We start from the raw sequence: 21,838 nt of genomic DNA, 5'->3' as shown, positions 1-21,838 counted from the left end.
CCCTAATTTAGCAGTGTAAGACTAGAGGGAAGGCAGCTAGTCATCACCACCCACCACCATCTCTTGAGCTACTCTTTTACTAACGAATAGTTGGATTGATCGTCACATTATAACGCACCCACGGCTGAGAGGGCGAGCATGTTTGATGGGACGGGGATTCAAACCAGCGACCCCCAGATTGCAAGTCGAGCACCCAAACCACCTGGCCATAAGCTTACGTAAGGAAGCCAGCACAATCCTAGCTCTGTATAAGATGGCTCATCAGGTACAAAACTCCCTGTTACACATACCTGTTAAATCAAACAACTGGGAAGATACAAACAGGGTCAGAGGAAACAATTCAATGCTACCCATGCCGTAAAACTAAAAAAAAAGTAAAAACAAAACTGTTGGGAAAAAATATGTATCAAATGTATATACCAAAAACAACATCACATACATAGAAAACTAAAAGGCCGGTATAGTGGTAACCAGATTGCTATTAAATATTCACGTATGTATGTATATACGTGCACATGTCTCTACGTGTGTGCTTTGCTTATTTTTATGCGTGCTTAGAATATCATGCCCTGAAATGACAGGAAGTGACATCTGCTGGCAAGGTTATCACTAAAAAAAAAAAAGTTAGGGCTACCGAACGGATAATACATGCAACATTAGGGGCTGCATACAAAGGTTTTATATGCATACATCTATTATTAGTTATAATCTGGTTACAGCAGTAATCCGTAAATTCACTCAGAAACGTATTTTCACGAAGAAAAAAAATATTAGTTGCCTGATAAACTCAATTATGCAATCTTCACTTATTTCACACGAAATTAGCCAGACAAATATAAACCCAGCGTTTAAGACTGATGGAATCTTGTCAAAAGGTACATGTATAAGTGAAGTCAGTGTTCATGATACTGATCATATACCTGCTGGAAGTGGAATACCTACACGATGCAATTTCAAGGACAAGAACTTTTAAGCGTTTTATTTAAAAGAACGCACGTGGTCTATACCTTTCGAAATATATATATACTTGTCAGTTTACTATGATAATCCAATGAATCCTGTTTTAAGTTTCTACTATTAAACGCACAAAATAGCACAAGAAACATTCGAACGTTTTAAAGATAGTTGGGATCTAGCCTAGTTCGCCCAAAGAATATTTGTTCGGAGTTAAACTAGCTATAATAGTATCTCAAAAACCAAATCAAGGTACTAAAGGTTAGGACGAAGAGAGTTTATAGTGTCCAAGTATGCTGACATTCAGCAGGTAGCGAAAAGTTTCATGACTGTTAAACGAATATTAATTCGAAAACAACAACAACAAACACACAAGTGAACTGATACAAAATAATTATTCACAGTAACTGAACAAGTATTAACATCCTGGTTGGTTTCTGTATTCAGTATAATGACTTTTTACTGACTGCTGGGAGATAGAGGAATCTTCTAAAATGCCCTCATAGAACAAGAGCCCAACATACTTTCATGTTAAACCATGAATCAAAGTGCGGTAAACTATAACCCCAGAATGCACACGTCACAAGCTATTTCAAATAACACAGGAGGAGAAACCCTCCCAACTTATACCAATTTTTGCAAGAAACTGTATCATTCCTTGAGATGGACTTGCCCCCCCCCCTCCAAGAAGTAGACACAGGAATAGAACCAAAGTGACACAACCTTCCAGCCGTTGCCTATGTAACCTTTACCTAAGTAAAATGATTAGCACATGTTTACGACCCTTCGATAACCAGCTAACCAAAATGTTATATGCTTGCAGAACATCTGCACGAAAATTTAGAAAACGATTTTCCACCTCACCAATTTGTTACAGTCCATGTCACTACATCCAGTCATACTGACAGCTGTACATATTGAAGATAGCGTAGTTTACATTGCAAAACACTCCGTCGTAAGACGGTCATGCCAAAATACATCACTGCTTGCCCTCCATAAGCCAACTAGCGTACGACGACGGCGGTTTCCCAGCGCCCGTGTCAACAATCTGATCACACAGAAATCCATAAGCAACTTTATTCAATGCCTTTGTATGGAATAGCATGAATTCATGTTTCATTCTCCAGCTGCTTGAGGCAATCGACGACAGATATGTTTTTGAAGCAACTTGCGAACACTTGACTTGTGTCAGTTTTCCATATGGATATTTTGAATTATGTTACGTACTTTTCTCTGAGGCACGTCGACGGCTTTTGTCACTAATTCTTGTATTCGTGGTTTTTCACTTGTTACGAGAAGCAGCATTTTGCTTATCACGCCCAGGGTATGTCGCTTTCTAGACGGTCCTAGAGCCCCAAGTTGATCCATATTCCTTTGTTTTCCAATATTTTATTTTGCGTCTGAAAAGGCTGTTACATATCCTTTTAAAAAGCGACCAATTTTCGATGGCATCACACTATATATATATATATTATACCTATTTAACGCCAAACAATGTTTAAATGTAGTTCTGATACATGTTGTTCCGCGGCTTTGTATCGGCTGTGGTTGTCAAGTCACTTGCTGATTGTACCTTGGACAAGTTATATTCTTCTTAAATTATTATGTTTCATTGCCGATCTTTAGCATAAGCAATTATAAAAGTAAAGTAACTAAATAATTTGAAACTAGAAAATAGCTTAGAAGCTAATTTTACATATAATTATGCCTACAAGAATGGTTTGTTTTGTTTCAGGCATTCGCACAAAGCTACACAAGAGCTATCTACGCTAGTTGTCCTTAGTTTTGAACTAACAGACTAAAGATAAGGCAGCTAGTCAACAGCACACACCGCCAGTTCTTGGGCTACTCTAATCGAATATTGGGATTTTACCGTCGCTTTTATAATGCACCCATGGCCCCAAAGTGCGGAGCGCAATTTTTATTTTTTGGAAACTAGACCCGAATCATAGACAGTCTAATTCACAGGCGGGCATGCTAACCATTAAGCCACGCTGGGGCCAAATTTACCTAATTCAATCTTGATGTTTAGAAAACGGGGAGAAGCTCCTCTAACCCCACCCCCCCCTGTGATAGTGTGAAAGGCTTTTAGTAGAAGATGCCATTGGAGCATGGGGTCTTTCAATGGCTACTTTCAAAGCTGAGGAGATGTGTGGCAGCTTATTTTACGGACTGAAGCAATGAAATGGTCAATTACGAGTTCACATTTCCTTTGTATGATTAATAGTGGTTTGTTCATGTAATAATTAATCTCAGAACTTCAGAATTATTTTATGTTGGTTATAACGATTTGATATAACGTTCAAATATACAATTTTTTATATCGGCCATTTTAAGACTTCAATCTACAAATATATTCAAACATTTTTTATTTTTTTACGGGAGAGAAACTAAGGCATTATTTTACTGATTATATTAACGTCCTGTAAAATAATTTTATCTCGTACAATCAGACGATGTCTGGCTTGGTAGTCATGAAACATTAAAATGATACATATCCACAACTAGGAAGAAACCTCTAAATCACAAAATACTTCAGAATTGGGTGTCTTGCCATCTGGAAACCTTTTGTTATGTGCTACACTCGCTTTATACGTATATATATTTCCTTCTTCTTGGAAAAAGTTTATTACTATTCTCACTGTTGTGTCATCAAAAAACGAATATTAAACGTATGTTGATATAAATAAACAAATTCCTAAACGATATACCAGTATATATAGAAATTATAGGTATGCAGGCAGATACCAGACCAACAGAAATGAACGTCAGACACAAAACCATTCGCTGTATCGATTTGGTTTGAATTTCGCACAAAGCTAAACAAGGGCTATCTACGCTAGTCATCTCTAATTTAGCAGTGATAGACTAGAGGTAAGGCAGCGAGTCAACACCACCCACCGCCAACTATTGAGCTCCTTTTTTTACCAACGAATAGTGGGTTATAGTGTTCCCACAACTGAAAGAGCGAGCATGTTCGGTGACGGGAATTCGAACCCGCGACCCTTAAATTGCGAGTCGAGCGTCTTAACCACCAAGCCTCTCAAAAACGGTGGTGAAATATATAAAAAGCCAAGTTCTGTTCATAAACTGCCACACACTTTAGCGTTTCTAGGGTTATCGACTGACAGACAAATACGAAATAGAAATTAATGTATATATATATATAAGGCAGATATATAGTAACAGATGTAAAAAAATTATATAACTGAAACACACATAAAACACGAAGTACTAACAAATTAGAGATAAGTAACATGTAAGCCTTACACATAAATAAATGCATAAAAATCATATAGGCATAAATAATAAAGAGACACCTGTCCAAGGTAAACGTAAATGACAGACAAATACCATACCGAGAGAAATGAAAGACAACTATCAGATACATATAAATCAATACAAGGCAAGTCGAAAAAAATTAAAAGCGATTAAAAAGAAATAAAATGGTCAATATGCTGAGATTCAGAAATACCATTATGCTGATATTATTACCTGGAAGGGGAGACTGAAGCCAGGTTGGGGTAGAAACCCCACTACTCGTTGTGCCATATAACAATGCTGTTACGGAGAGCTTCGGGCGCTCTTTCTTGGTAATAATTCCTTCCATACCTTAAAAGGAGAGTGACGTCATTTCATTCTTGTCTGCATAACTGAACAAAATATGTTGACTAATAGCAATGTATCTATGCAGTACGATATAATTAATTGAGAATTGTCGAAAACAAATAAGAAAAAAGTTGATACACTTGAAGTATTTGGAGATTACATAGATTACAAAAATAGTTATTTCAGCATAGGGATAAGAATAATAACGATAAGTTTTCTTTTTAACCTCGTTTGTAATTATTACAGTAACAAACTGTTTTCCTGGGACACTATAATAAGGCTTGTACACTATTTATAGAATATGTGAATAAATTTCCAGTCACTGACGGATCAAGTAAGCCTATAACACTATTCAGTTTGACAAAAGCGTGACAATCCGTTCCATAAACAAACTTTCTGGTTTACAAAACTGTCCACATCAGACTCAGTCAAGGGCACTGGACACGTATATCATACATGCGCGTGCATCTTATATTGACGACAGAGCCAATTCCACTGAATCTAAACATGTATGCGGGTTAACAGGTTAATCAAGGCCTCATCTCAATCAATCCACTGCTAAAATTGTTCATCATGTCTCACCAGAAAACACGTGGTTTAGCAAAACTTCAGGATTCTGATTAGTCGGGTTAAATTTAAATCGCTGTTCTTTAGACGATTGAACGGATAACGTACACTAAAAAAAACAAAAAAACGTACAAATGTACACAATGTTTGCACGCTCATGCGCGTGCTTTACCTATGCTTCAGTCTCTCAATAAGTAGTGTGCGCTCAAAATCATCGGTTGGAAATGGATGCAGTTCGATTATGTACATAAACACACGTTATACCCATTCTGAAGCAGTAATAAAAAAGTTTGACACTAAAGCTTGACTAACTACGTGAATACTACGAAGGAGAAAATGACTAAATGGTCCATACGTGAAACTAGTTGTATCAAGTACAAGCAGCTTCGCGTGGTACCTTCACGTGCGATACAAGTCAGCTCGCAGCCTCCAACGGATAATGATGCAGCCGTGGCCGTATATACTTGGACAAAAACTGGGGACAAACCAAGGGCAAGGTCTGGATTAAATGAAAAACTAGCTGTACCAGAACACTTTTGAAGGCGCCGGGAAGCGAGCAACCAATCACACGGTTGCCGTCGCGAAGATCTCGCCCGTGTAGAGAAATAGTAGAGGCAAATGTGGCCGAGCATGGCGAAGAACCAACCTGTTCTCGCCCTTCAGGTGGTCGGCCGGACTTTCGAGGCACATGACCAGGTGCCCTTGAAAATAGACTTGTAAGTCTGCCAATAGTTTCACAGTTGGCAACACTGGCTTATTTGGCATGCAAACTGTGACGCAATGTCCATTATTTATACTCTCAGACATCAACTTGTTTACAAAGAAATATATGAAGAGCCTGTCACTTAAAACAGCGTGTGTACAAATGATTTCAATGTTAACAATGAAAATCTTTTTTCCTCAAAGGATTTTTAAATATTTCCAAGAGAAGTAATGAATATCCAGATACTACAGTCTACGTCCTTGACTTTCATATATTTTCATATAATTAATTACACCCATCCGACATGCTAGTAACTTCATCACGTGTATATTTACCAAATAAATTGCATGCTTTAATATTTTTTTATGAAAAGATTTAATATTTTTTTATGAAAAGACACTACAAAGGGCTACCTTGAAATACCCGTGCCTAATTCTGAAATGATAAACCAAAGAAAAAGTAGCTGGTTAACAGCACCAACCGTTAACTGTTAGGTTATTCTTGTGTAACGGAAAGTGGGATTTGGCCATCATTGCTATGGCAACCAACATTCCGAAATTGCGGAGCACGTTTTATTTTCCGGCAACTGCATGCGAACTATTAATATCCTGATTCTCAGTTCGGACACGCTATCCACTTGGCTATGCCCAACTTCCAAACAGAATAACTTTTAAAGGAAGCTTAGATCCCATCATTTAATACGCTATCTGCTGTGTCCACCTAGGGACATGAACTCTCACGTTCTCCCTTTAGGGAAACCAGTCTTTTAAAAATGTCCACAAGTAATGGTATTGTTATGATCGATGAATAAAATAATATATAATGAAAATTACAATGTTCCATAATTTACGGAACTTATCAAAAAACAAACAGTAATTAGAATAAGTGACTTCTTACGAAGGTGAAATAACTGTATATATATATATATTTTTTTTTCTTTTCAAAATTTTTATTACAGGCATAAATGTTTCTTCAAAAAATGACGGAAACAAATACAATTTTATTTTACACAGAACTGGAAATGACACAACCGACGACTAATAGACCGATACTAGTTCTATATTGTTTAATTTTCTGGTAATAGAAAATACAAACAGAACGAGATAAGAAGCAAAGAATGTAGATACATGTTTTCAATTACCAAAAAAGGTAATATGCATGAGCACCACATTATCAACATACCCAGCATAGTAAAGTGTATGAGAAATGGGGAACTTTGTTGAACTTAAGTTCAATGCAAGAGACTTCTTTTTGTTATATAAAATGTACTAATTCCATATTTCAGTCAATTACATGAACTACGTGGCCTTAAGACAAAAAGTGTAAAAACTAAATGTCTCAATCTAAGTCAAAGAACTAATAAAGGAGCAACTTTTGCAAAGTAACATATTCTTTTCCTCCTAACTGGATCTAATTTGCCCTTGCTAACCATCAGTCTTTATAGTGGACAAAAAAGATAAAACCTAACTCTTTGTACAAGCTATCTATGCCCATATATTTGAAAGCCATCATATAATTACACATGCACGTAAAAAAAAAGATGGTATTCAACCATAGCGTTAAGTGAAAACTTTTTAATGGCTAATCAAACCTTTTTGATTAATGGCTTGCACAAGGCTTTATTGTATTCGAAAACTACTATAAACTACATCTATATACCACTAAACGATTTAAATGCTAAACAAAGATAACTCCACAAAACAATGAACCACTCCATCTTTTGGGTTACCAAAAATCTTCACACATGCAGATACATCATGATGAGATCCATTGCAGCCTAGTTACCCACCATGCAAGGATCATTGAAGTAAGATTATACCTTTTCTTCTTCTTGTTCCATGTTATGTTTAAAAAATTTTATAAGAATAAATTCGCCTTTAGATAATTGAAATTTAAAATGATGTTGTGATTTCTTTCCTCGACTTTTGGATATTTGAAATACACTATAGGAATGCAATATGTGAAAACAAAATGAACAGCGTATGCCTGTCTAAACGAAGGGAGGGTTTTATGTTGGTGGGCAATATGGAACTTATAACATACAATCTTATAACGACATTTATTAACGCCGTTTGAAACAAAGAATACGTTAACAAAGTTCAATTTACAATAAGGTTACAGTATCATGTGTGTGTTTTATAGTAAAGCCACATCTGGCTATCTGCTGTGCCCACCGAGAAGAATCGAATCCGTGATCTTAACGTTGTAAATCCGTAGATTTACCGCTGTCCCACTAGGGGGCATGTGTTTATGAAAATAGTAGAGTTTAGATTATTTAGGAGCGTGTATGTCGTGACCACATTCTTACATATTAGGTTGAAAATGGACTGTGAGGCTGAAGATTATACAAATTGGTTTTCTTTATTGGTTTATTAACCATATTTGAATACAATAAAACAGAAACTTCGAAACGAATAATTCATAAATTAGCAAACAAGTACATTTCTGTATTGTACTGATTATACAAAAAAACAATATATATATATACTTAAAGAAGATGTGGTCCATTAACAACCACGAAGGAGTCGAAACAGAGAATATTCTAAGTTTGTTTGTTTGTTTGATTGTGATTAAGCACAAAGCTACACAATGGGCTATCTATGCACTGCCCACCACGGGTATCGAAACCTGGATTCTAGCGTTGTAAGTCCGCAGACATACCGCTGTGCCACTGGGAGGCATATTCTAAGTTCATATTATACTTCGCTAACAGGGGTTGCTAACTATATTTATAAATTACGTTTAATTTTTATTTTTTAAACTTGAACACCCTAATCATTTGATGTGGTGAATTAAATATTCAACTAGCATGAGATAAAAAGTTTGTAATTAAAATGTCAATTCGCTATACAGTTGCCAATTTATTAAAACTCGTATGAATCAGGCGTTTGATATAAAATGTCTATCCAAAACTGATGATTAAGGGTTCCGCATGGTTCGCATGCAAAAACAATACAAAAATCATCACTTAATGGTAATTTTTAATCACTGCAGCGTTTCTCAAACTAGTGTCCGAGAGTCATGTCCGAAATTTAATAAAAATAATTTTAAAATAAATTTATAGAAATCAAAATATTTTGCGTAAAATTAAATTTATAGAAATTAAAACACTTAATTTTGGAATACAGCTTTTCATGTAGACGCAATCATTTTTTTTTTGTTATTTTTCAGAACGAAAAACACCGGTAGTTTTGGGGGTCCGAGAAAAAAATTTAAATTTAAAGGGTCCTCGGGTTATTAAAGTTTGAGAACCTCTGATCTACTGTTGTTATTTTTAGCGAATAGCTACACAATGGGTTATCTGCGTTCTGTCCATCACGGGGAATCGAACCCCGGATGTTAGCATTGAAAGTGCATAAACTTACCGCTGTCCTACCGGGTTATTGTACTGATATATCGAAATCCTCCAACAAGTTTCATGTAATTAAAGTTCCTTTGGTACAATAATACGCCAGAAAAACTTTTTTTTGGGGGGGGGGGAGTTGCTACGACCTTGAATTAGGTGGTAAACATCCATCCAAAAGAGAACTTAATGTTGTCCATGCATGAAAAAAAAAAATCTGTAGAAGACTATTGAATGGAGCTTTTTATTTTTTAGCTTTTCAAGCACAGTATACGTATGTATGTATGTATGTTGTTGTACACAAATAACGTGCCTGAAGCACCTTATATTCTTATTACGAAATCTCTTGGTTATGTATGTACGCACTGTAACAACTAAACAAGTTATTTTCCTATCTTTATATTACCTTAGGGTAACTATTATGGTGTGTGTGTATGATACAACAACATATTACATACGTGTGTCACATTAAGCTATTTCAGTAATTATTGTTTCGGTGGGACTTCAGAAGTAATACAAAACGGTGAAATAAAAAAAAACTACATGCATTATATCAGTATACTTGCTATCTTCAATAGTAGAATGAAAAGGACGAATAAGAAACGCTTCTTATATTCGGTAATTGGTGTTTTCATATTCAACGGCACCTTATGAAACACATAGACAGATCAGGGATTTGAGAGTTAAGACATCCTAAATTTAATTGTTGATCAAAATGAGAGAAACCTGTCAGCATCACCTGCCGCCTGCGAAGATCCCCTTAATAAGTGAATAGCGGGATTAACTCTCACAGTTGTGATGCACCCAGAGCTGATAGTGTGGAACACGGTCAGCGGCTTACCGCGACTTGAACCTTGGACTTTCAGCTATGCAGCGCAGCATGTTATCTAGCAGGCCAGCCCGGCCACATTCTGAATTAGAAAGGGGCTAGTGGGTTAGTCCTAGCTTCATAAAGTACAATATCAAATCCTAACTGTCAAAAAAATGCATAACACATCATATGGAATTCCTTCGACAATGTTGAAAGAATAACGGTTTTAAATCTACCTGTGGTTAATTTTCTCAGTTTATGATGCACCTGGCAGTGGGTGTTTCTTTAGAACTGGAATTTTAACCAACTCAATATATATATTACAGCAATCTATACGTACTTAAAGCCTGAAGCAAGAGAATGTAGGGAAGTTCAAGCTCACACACAAACTTTACATAAAACGTGCCTGTGTTTCAGTGCTGATTACACTTGGTAAATACGCGGGTTTATGGGTTACCGAGTCACATAGATGAGAGGACAGACAACATATACATGGTGGGAATAGCTATGAAACAGGTTTCCTAACTAGAAACATCGTGAAGGAACGGTAATAAAAAAAGGAGTATGTATATACGTGTATTATACACAGACCTAAATACATTTCACAAGGCTATAAAATATGCGCAAAAACGTGGCCATGAGTAAACATGCAATTTTACAAAACAGAATGCATAATCCGTATTCTAGAATCGGCATGATTTTATAATCTTTATTAAAATTCCAAACCATATACATCCAAATATCAGGGTAACACTTTTAAAAACGATCTCTTTCTTTTGTTAATATTTTATTTTTCATCAACGTAGAAGAGCATTGTCTAACTGAAACCAAACCAAAAAATCTGCTCTAGGTGTACAATTTAAAAAATCAAAACAACGAACGAGCACGTAACATATGGAAGTCAACTCAATTTCGACTCCGTTATTATAGTCTCCAGTGGCACGGCGGTATGTCTGGGGGCTTACAACGCTAGATACCGTTACTATACGATTGACTAACAATAACAACAATAAAACAAACACGAAAAAAAAAAGGTCTATGTCTATGAACTTCTTAACCTCTGCCACTAGTGGTGGCAAACACCACCAGTTCAAGTCCGTCAAAGAAACATACAAGTCCTATTATATAGCCCTCTCAAACTATTCTTTTTATTCAGCAGCTATGAAACAATAATTATTATGCTATAGAAATTAATATTCATTTAGACAATTCACGATGCTACTACGCATATATTTACGTTGTATTAAATGAAACAATCTTTCTGACAACTTTTTTTTAACTTTATAGACGCTCTAACGTACAATCACGTATCAGAAGACTTCTACTTCTTATAGACTAGTTTTTTCGAAAATAGTATTTTAATTGGAAAGAATTAAAGTAATCACATATTTTTCGGGACATACCACATGTTGTGTGTGATACAAATAGAACGGGAAAAATAATCACATAATGATAGCTTGTATTTTAAATAGAGTTCGTCTCATGAGATATAAATACATATACATGCATGTCAAAGTCAGCTTGGCCTTGGTCTCTTGCCAGCATACGCTAGATATACAGAAGGGTGTTTGACATGAAAATTGCGACATACTCTACTAGTACATGATAGTATAATTTTCTTCCCACACTACGTTTTTACCTTCCCCGTCTCATAACTATCAACAAGTACAAATGTACACCCGCTTAGAAAAATAAATCAATAACATCTATTCTCTGTCTTACATAATAACAAGCATTAAATTAAAAGTGCAATAAAGACAGTATATGTATATATAACAGTATAGAATCTAAAAATTAGTTTCGCCTTGTTAATAGGAGCTGTTGTCATAAGGTGTCTAACATAGTTTACCTCCTTTCTGAAAGCTGTTGCGGTCTGTTTACAAACCTGTAAAGTGTTACTAGCAGATTATGAAATGTTTACAATCAAATTACTTAGACACCTATTCCATTGTGCACAACACCCTCAAGCAGACAGACTTTTCAGCCGAAAAATAAATATTTAGAAATGTATAGGAATATTCAGACATGTTTCAGTGTTTGCTTGTATTAAAAAAAAGATTACCAATATATATATATATGTACTATATTACACTCTAAATTTTCTTTAACTCATAAGAACAGATTAATTACCATCTGTATGGAGATTTTAGATTCCGATGTTTTAACCTTACTCCTGGGGTTATTTGTTGTTGTTTTGTGAAATTTTATCATTATAAAAAAAATTACGATCTCTGTTTAACATTCACGAAACTATCAGCTATTTACACTTGGTAAAAAAAGTCAATATCATTATCAGACCAACACAAGTTGTCCAAAAACACAATATATATATATACTATTTAGGTCTATGTGCAAGTGTTAGTGATTTCGTGGTAAGCTAAAAACGTTAAGAAATCTAAGGTAACTAGCGTAATAGTTCTTTCACCCCGCAAGTTACTTTTTTATTCAACATGTAAATTATGTAACTTATTGTGCATTATACTACAAGCTCATTCAGAAAGTGCAAACTTTTAGTATGTGTGTGTGTTTCAATGAATGGCACAATCAGAGGTGTAGTAGGCAAATTAAAAGTGAGGGAGCCAAGGTTTAGACAGATTGAAAAGTATAGGCCATGCCCCCCCCCCCTCATCCCCGCCACTGATAATCCCATTCAATTGGAGTCGTTTTCAATATACAGGTGGTTAGACTTCATAGGACTGGCTTGTATACCAGACGCCTGTTGAGGTACCTTCCGCTCACAAAAAAAGCTCGCCTGCAATAATGTTAAAAACACGTCCGCTTGATCAACGGTACGTGGAGCACAATTCTGTTCACATATAAGTTGCGCTTCGCTCGGAGAATCTGGAGTCAGATGTATTCCCAATTTCAAACAGGAACCTGGCGTGATAGGCTGAATGACCAATAGTTTGTATTTCTGATCACGTAGCGGATCAAGAGGTGCTGGTTTACACAATAATCTGAGGAAGGGTCAAGTGACTGATAAATAATATAAGGAAGAGTAAAGTGACTGATAAATAATATAAGGAAGGGTCAAGTGACTGATAAATAATATAAGGAAGGGTCAAGTGACTGATAAATAATATAAGGAAGGGTCAAGTGACTGATAAATAATCTGAGGAAAGCTCAAGTGACTGATATTACTAAATAACATTGGTTTTTGTCTTGTCATGCCCACAATATTGTAAATTCCAATTATTATTTGGACCCGCATGGCCAAGTGGTTAGTGCGCGCTATAGTAGCACCGAAAAATATTTACCAATGAATCCAAATGAACTATTTTACCCCTCTATCCTTGATTTTGAACTGACAGATTGTAGGAAAAGAAGCTAGTCAAAAGCACCCACCGCCAACTGTTGACTCCTTTTGTCTGACCAAATAGTAAAATTTTTATATTTTTTTTAGCAAATATGCTAAATTTAATGTTCCTTCAAAATTTATCAATATGCTTATAACCCCACAAGTAAACTTAATGTAATCCCTCAAAGCATTTGGGTGTCACTACCACGTGAAATTAATACAAACACGTATGCAATGATAAGAAGAAAAATATTATAAGGTGTACGGTGCATTTGTTTGTTTGAAGTTAAGCACAAAGCTACACGATAGGCTATCTGTGCTCTGTCCACCACGGGTATCGAAGCCCGGTTTCTAGTGTTGTAAGTCCGCAGACATGCCGCTGTGCCACTAGGGGGGCGTGTATGGTGCGAAACGAAGTCTCACACACGTACTGCTGTGCCGTGGGAAATATCTACGTCTCTCTCTCACTTACAAAAGAAAACATCACATATTCACATGTTGTAACCTCATTGATCTGGTAACTTCGATTTCAATTGCTAAGTTTATTAATTATTCATCATTTATTTATTTTTTATAATGGAATATATAAAACTGTACATATATACATGCTCTTAAAATCTGCATAGTTGCTGTCGTTTTCGCACAAAGCTATACAATGGACTCTGTCCCCGCGGGGAATCAGGCCCCGAATTTTAGCGTAGTACTTCTATAAGCTTACTGCTGACCTACCAGAAGACAAAATCTGCAAAGAATTAGATGCATTTTCCTCAAATTTGTGTGTACTCCAATTTCAGAGTTTGCGAGTGTGTGTAACACCTAATAAATTGTAATCTTTGGTGTTTACCATAGAAAATTTTCTTGCCAAGGTCTTGGTTTACATAATCACCAAATGTGGACACTCACATTCATGTATATATGCATAGATCACCTCCTTAACAAATATATGATTAATTAAAAAAAAAATCTTAGATGTGAAAAAAAGGTGCAGCAAAAAAAAATAATAAGCGTGCGACTTAAAGAAATGAAATCAAAATTGGCGGCCAAGCTGGTAGCTACACTTATAGCATTGATAAGAATTTCACAACAAATATACACTTTTTCACACCTGAGGTGTTTTTGATTAGATATCATAACTTTTGTCAATACACACCAACAATCCACAGCACGTAAGAAAGTGACATTCGATAGTGACCAACATTAGCTTTAGGATCGCAACCCTATTATTCGGAACGGGCTTATACTTTACAGAACCAACCAGATTTTTTAAATATAAGGTGTTAGTTTTTCCTCTCTAAAACAGTGTTAATGTCTTCCTTTATAGTAACGCCATGGAATCTAGATTAGCAGTTTCTTGTCATCACCCGCAGTATCAAGCGTCATCATTTAAGCTAATTGCTTAAGCTAATATCACGTGGCACTAAACGCTCTTTAATTAGGAGAATTTCTTAACATTTAGCAAATTTATGCTTAAAAGTTGGCAATGAACAATGAATAATAACCGCCCACCTGTATGGTTCTTTTGAAAATTTGAGCTAGAAACTAATAATCTAGTTTGCTTGACCTAACAAATATTTATGTATTTTCGCGTCCTTTCACTCTATAGTTTTGCTGCTCTAAAATCAACCGTCTTTAACCCCAATGACAAAAACTAAAAACGGTCCACTTTTACTCTTAGGTGAAGCTGCAGTAAAAATTTTAGACCAATAGCTCACGTAACCTTTTGCGTAGGCATGCGGCAAAAATTTGGTCAAATTTGAGCGGTTTTTGTTGAATAACTTTGCAAATGTGGCTTATATTTAGAAAAATTTGACACCTAATTGTAGGTTGTAAAGGTCTATCAGCGTATTAAATTTTTATCAAATGAATTTCCGTACTTTTGTAGATTGGAGATGTTATATCTAATATTTTTCTTAATGGATTACCTTGAAAATTGGGCAGGTGAAGTAAGGGTCCAGAAGAGCACAGTCCGAGTTACAGAAAGTGGAAAATCGCTAAACTATCACTCCTTTTTTGGCCTCACGACGACACACTACCGTGTCTTGATCTGTCAAGCTTGCACACACACACACACAAAAAACATGAATTTTAAGCTCCAGAAACACACTAGATGATAAGAATATATGCCAGTAATCAGCGAGAAATGTCGTTTGATCATGCTTTCGGCAACTGATATCATTGATTTCGTATGAACAAAAACAAGAATGTAGTGTAATGCTGGAATATACAGATGTTGTGACTTCATCTCTTTCATGATAGAGTAAACGAGCATATTTTTATTAATATGGGTAAAATTTCAAAGTTCTAGTGCTGTTCCTCTGTACTTTGACGTTATATGTAAACAAGCTGTATCCAAATATGAACAACGCTTAATTCCGCCCTTATTATTCACTCAACGTCAGAGTTAATGTTGACTTGTCAGTATACTATGTTCTCAGTATACTATATAAATCGTTAATCCTTTTATCACAATTTCTGGCGCACTATACATATGTAGATGCACAGGATGATTCAAAAGCCGTAAATACCATGATTTTTACAAGTCCTCCCTTTACAACTGTTCCAAATGTGCGTCATAGATATTATAACACAATGTTGCCTCTTTTGCTTAATTTGTGGCTCATTTTCAGAAGTAATTTTGCAGTTATGATTGTGCTAGTTGTTGTAATTCTCTGGCTGAAATCTTCCAGATTATTTGGACGTGTGGCATAGATCAAATGTTTCATGTATCTCCAAAAGGAAAAGTACGATCAATACAGTATGAAATGTCATGCCACCGGTAATGATGTCTTATCTACCTATTGGGAAAAGCAACATCCAGATATTGCCTGACATCCAATGCAACTATTCAGACTACGCATCATCCTACTGACACCACATATCCTGCGCTACGTCTTACAAATCCACGATCTCAGTGACAAGTAATAGCAATTGTGGTGGCTCATTTCAACGTTGGCGTAAAATGTTGCTTCATCTGGCCAACACACTTTCTTGGTAAAATGTTCCTGTGCCATGAACCATTCCCAAAACTCTGGCTGGGTTATCTTATTCCTGCTTCTCGTGCAATTTAGTGGGCTGATCTCGTTGGGTTTGCCAAGAGACTGCCTAAATCGTATCCAAAACTTTTTCATTTATTGCTGTAGAAGGTGTTCCACTGCGTTTACGATCAGTCCCAGAACCACTGTCGCTAGATTTGACGAGCAAACAACCAAAAAAGAAGTCTTCCGTCCAGGATACCTAAAATTAAATTCTGTCGCAACATGCTTCTGACTTAATTCAGGTTTTCCACAAAAAAGGATCACTTCTAAACATTCTTGCAAGATTAGTGACATCTGAACTAACAATTGTAACAAAAGAAAAAGGGGACACTTAATGAAACAGAAACATTCCTTAGCAAAATCGTAGTGCTTCATAACTTTTAAACTACCCTGTGAAAACATAGGAAAGGTTACGTTCCTTTTGTTAGTAATAAGACTAGTCTCTTGACGTGTGTTGAGACTTCTGGGAAATGTAACAGAACTTAAACTAAGAGTTCCATGCAATTTCCTTTGTCCTGATAACAAGCAGTCCTGTCCAAATAAAGTTGGCCCACTTGCTGTTTCTGAGTACAATACAAATATGACAATTAATGTAAAGAAGATTAAGTACCACAATATTCTTAACATTGGAATAAATTGTTTTATTTGTTTGGTAACGAAACAACTGTGTCAGTCTCTTCTTCTGGTGAGCTTAACTTAATTAAACTCTACTTCTGTTTAGTCTGAATCTCGTTACTGTGGTCTTAATACTTACCAGTAGGATTCAATTTTACTTGAAAAAATCACAGTGTCATCGATACTCTGGTTTTTTATTTGATAAAATTAGTGTACTCCAGTTTATATTTATTTAATCCTGTAAAACCCAATAACAATTTAATTATATATATATGTATATTCGAGCTTTTGGTATTATGAACTCTATTACAGTGATGTGTTTTTTTTTTTGTTTTTTAATTTGGCGCAAAGCTACACGAGGGCTATCTGCGCTAGCCGTCCCTAATTTGGCAGTGTAAGACTAGAGGGAAGGCAGCTAGTCATCACTACCCACCGTCAACTCTTGGGCTACTCTTTTACCAACAAATAGTGGGATTGACCGCCACGTTATAACGCCCCACGGCTGAAAGGGCGAGCATGTTTGGTGTGATGAGGTTTCGAACCCGCGACCCTCAGATTGGGAGTCGAACACCCTAACCACCTAGAATATGATAGGTACCAAATATGTAACAACATACATATGTAGATGAAAATTACACAATTTGTGTCACTGGCTCGGAACCGACAAATGTTGACAAACGTATTTACTGAATTATTGATGCTACTCGTATTGATGCTAGTCTGGCATGATCTATAAACTTATTTTTTTTATCACTACATTGTTTGTGTGATGTGGGTGTATTTTTCGATATCCATGCTGATATCAATTTTGACACTGTTCCTTGCGACAAATTGATTATTATAGATTTTCATGTTACTTAAGATCTTGCTACACGTTCACCAAGAATCATTCCTGTTTGGAAACTAAACATATCTTTTTTAACTTGCCATTCTCATAATCTTTCTCTTAAAAACAATATTATACTACTCGTATAAATTCAATAATATAGAATAATTTAATGCACAGCTACATTATTATATGACTGCACACTAAGATTTGGAATTTAAAACAACGTGATTTGCTTCCATTATTTGGTACAGCCACTGTACATCCGCACCATGTTTGCACATCGCGTAAAAGTGTGGGATGATCTCGTTACATATGTATGGAAAACTATATAGACAACAATAGTGAACCATGACACGAAGTTAAATCATTAGGAACACACTCGAGGATCAACTTAAGAGATGGGGGAACCCACTCATTTTACCTTTGGTCAGTTTGGCAGAGTTCACATGCTTTTAATATTACGTTAGGTAAACCGACCTCCCACACGCACAAGTATAGAAATAATAACGCCAATGCACCAACTTCGATGTTTTAAGAACCCTTGTATTTTGGAAACCCTCCAAATGTTCTTGGAATCTATTGGAACGAACACTGCATTAAGCAGCACACTCATCATAACTAGTAGGCACTTGATTGCAGTGAATAACCTCGGAATAAAAACAAACATCCTGGTAGATGATCCTTTGGCTGATTGCCTTGACTTTTAATAACTTCTTCATTGAGTACTATCCTTCAATAGCATGACTTGTTTATTTCAAGTAAAAAAAAATACAAGAGCTAATGATATGCTACTTAAACAACACGTGTTCTTTTATTCAAATGTAAACGTTTTTATTTGAAAAACTACACAAACATGATAGTTTGGTTTTTTGTGCAAAGCTACACGAGGGCTATCTGCGCTAGCCGTCCCTAATTTAGCAGTGTAAGACTAGAGGGAAGGCAGCTAGTCATCATCACCCACCGCCAACTCTTGGGCTTCTATTTTACCAAAGAATAGTGGGATTTACCGTGGCATTATAACGCCCCCACGGATAAAAGGGCGAGCATGTTTGGTGGGACGGGGATTCGAAACCGCGACCCTCAGATTGCGAGTCAAGCGCCCTAACCACCTGGAATATGGTAGGTACCAAATATGTAACAACATACATATGTAGATGAAAATTACACAATTTGTGTCACTGGCTCGGAACCGACAAATGTTGACAAACGTATTTACTGAATTATTGTCGTATCTACGCAATGCTTATACTTTAAATGAATATTTAACAGCCAAGATTCACACAGAAGTCAATCTTATCAGAATGATAAATTATATATGCCGACATTTTGGCATCCATATGACCCTACGTCAAATATCATTCAACATATATATATATATATATATATATAATCATTCTCTGGTAAGTCAGGTTAATTTCAACGGAATTTTGTAAAGCAGTTTTTTTTTCATTCACATAGTGAAACCAAATCTGACACAACTCACAAATTGTAAACACTTTGCAAATAGTCAGTTTACAACGTTGACGTTTTATCGTCCACACAAGCCACTTCATCCTGCCTTATGTCTATACTCAGTGATGATGATGAACATCTTGTTTCAGTTTCTAGTCCTATTTCAACATCTTTGCCTTTCTTACTTCTTTGCCTCGTTCTAATTTTTTCTCCTAAATTGCGTGTGGTGTGTGTGTGTGTGTGTGTGTGTGGTTGTTGTTAAACACAAAGCTATACATTGAGCTCTCTCTTTCCTCTTCTCACCACGGGTATCAAAACCCAAATTTTAGTGCCATAAGCCAGTAGACCACTGTGGTGGTGGGGGGGGGGACCTAACTTGCATACACTTCCTGCAATTTCTGCCTTTAACACAGCCAATCCTTTACTTTTAGTCGTAGGATCACTAGATTTTGCTCTCCTGTTTTTAATCACAAAAGGATTCAATAAAGAGCCTTAAAAATTAACCGCTCCCAGAAATTGTACGTCAAAATTACATATTGTTGTGGCACTTTTTTGACGAAACCAAATTCTTAACTTAAGCCATTGGCTCAGAGCCAACAAATGTTGTTTACAACATATTTACTGATTTATTCTCGTGCCAACAAACTGCTGATACATTTATCCCAATAAACATATCGGTCTTTTCTTCATATATTCCCCGTCCTACAATTTTCTTGTCTTTCTCACTGTGACTTCGTGTTGTACCTAAGGTCAAAATTCCATTATTTGCTAGGAAGACCTGTAAGTTCAAAGTAATGTCTGTGTTGAACCCTCTTGGGAAGGTTTCGAATAAAACTTACTAACAGCATTGCTGCTGGCATTTAAGTCAGGTTCCCCAGCATCTACTTTGTTTTGACTAGCACCACCATCATGTTCAAATTTGTACGAGAATTAAGTACATCTGAGAACACGAATGACTTGTAACCTAAGTTGCGAGTACACTATATGGTATCAGATATTTAATTGAAATGAATCTTCTGCTCATCATATGCATAAATGCTCTTTCTTCCATTGGACTTTTCAGCATTCGCTCCCTTATTAATGGCAACGCAACAGTGGAATTTATCTCCTGGATACAAATAAAAGCGACACATTTTAAAAGCCATGGAATATTTTCGAAATATTAGTATTTAGCAATTAATGAGAAGCATTAGTTTCAAAATAGTACTTGTGGTATTTATCGACATCATCGTATAGGGAATAAAATAGGCTTATACTAACACTTATAGGAGTTTGCTCTAGTATGTGGCTAAGGATAATGTTGCATATCGATGCACACAAGGATTACTTTCTTGCAGTTTAATTTATTTACTAAAATACCGAAGCCAAACACCATAAAAATTTTAACATTTTAAAGATAATGAGCATTTTTAGAATAACTATAATACAGGATTAAATACACACCTTGCATAATCTGCCCGAGATATATAGACATTTTCTTGTAACAGATCAAACAAGTAACTGAACACAAATACGTATTCCCGAGATACTCATTGCAATAATATTGATCTATAATCTAATTATTGGTCATTCATCATAATATAACTATAGAATATTTTAACCTCCTCCCCCCTCTGATGAAAATAATTCAGCAGTTAATAATCAATGACTGGTTTACCAGAGGCTTCAGTAAAAAGTGCTAGACAAATTACGTTTATATGTGAATAACAGAGTGCTGCGTATTAACAATTCTTCGTGTTATTAAAAGTTACACAAATATGCATGTATTAGTACGGATCAGATTTTCAAGTGATTTTTTTTAGATTCACAGCTGTCTCAAATACCTTAAAAAATTAAAACTTTGACATTTATTATATACACATAATAAAATTGTAGCAAATTATTCATAGCAAGTGTGGATTTAACAGAACAGTCTACTAAAAATTTCGCTACTTTCAGGTATTGAACCAAGTTATTTCAAAATAATCACGATTCCGTCTAACGCCTACTTTCCTTCTCACTTGATCTTGTAAATTACACAATCTTGGTGAGGTGTCTTAAGACGAAATCTAAACCCATGTAATATACGAATGCTAAAACCGTAGCATAACTCACCAACTACATACCTATGTTTCACTGAAATATACTTTCGACTTAAATTCATTTCTCAATGTACAATTCCATATCTACTTCATATAATACCATATCTTCAATACGATGCACTTATCCACATAACATAACTGTGGTTGTGGACCAAGCAGTGCATCAATAATTACCGTATTGTTTGGTGTATAAGACGCTCTTTTTTTACCCCAAAATTTGATGTCAAATCTTCCTTGCGTCCTATACACCGAAGGTATGAATAATATATATGTATATATACGATATACACAAGCCATGTGTAAATACAGTTAAATAGGCATGCATAGTTTAGTTCAATTATTATTTATAACAACAGTAGTTTTTTTTCTTTTAAAAACATAACTATTTGTAATGCTCCCTAAATAATAGAAAAATATATTACAGTGAAAGCAATGAAGATTTTGTAGGTTTGAACCAATCTACATAACAGTAAACCTTTTTTGTATTTACGGTATTTTCTTATTTTGATGTTTTGAGCTCTTTGTGTTTAGAACAATATAT

General features: G+C 35.6%; 1 protein-coding gene across 1 annotated transcript in view; it reads right to left on the bottom strand.

Moving 5' to 3' along the window:
- LOC106465567 (retinoic acid receptor RXR-alpha-like) overlaps positions 1 to 21,838 on the bottom strand; it is a 59,400-nt gene that overhangs the window by 25,118 nt on the left and 12,444 nt on the right. The window contains exon 2 of the mRNA XM_022393488.1: positions 4,450 to 4,566. Within this exon, the coding sequence (XP_022249196.1) occupies positions 4,450 to 4,566 (117 nt within the window). The remainder of the gene's footprint in view (positions 1 to 4,449; positions 4,567 to 21,838) is intronic.

Source organism: Limulus polyphemus, unplaced genomic scaffold (genome assembly GCF_000517525.1).
Source record: "Limulus polyphemus unplaced genomic scaffold, Limulus_polyphemus-2.1.2 Scaffold1983, whole genome shotgun sequence".
Taxonomy (NCBI): Eukaryota; Metazoa; Arthropoda; class Merostomata; order Xiphosura; family Limulidae; genus Limulus; species Limulus polyphemus.
The sequence above is the reverse complement of the archived record's forward strand: the minus strand, read 5'-3'. Positions and strand labels throughout refer to the sequence as shown.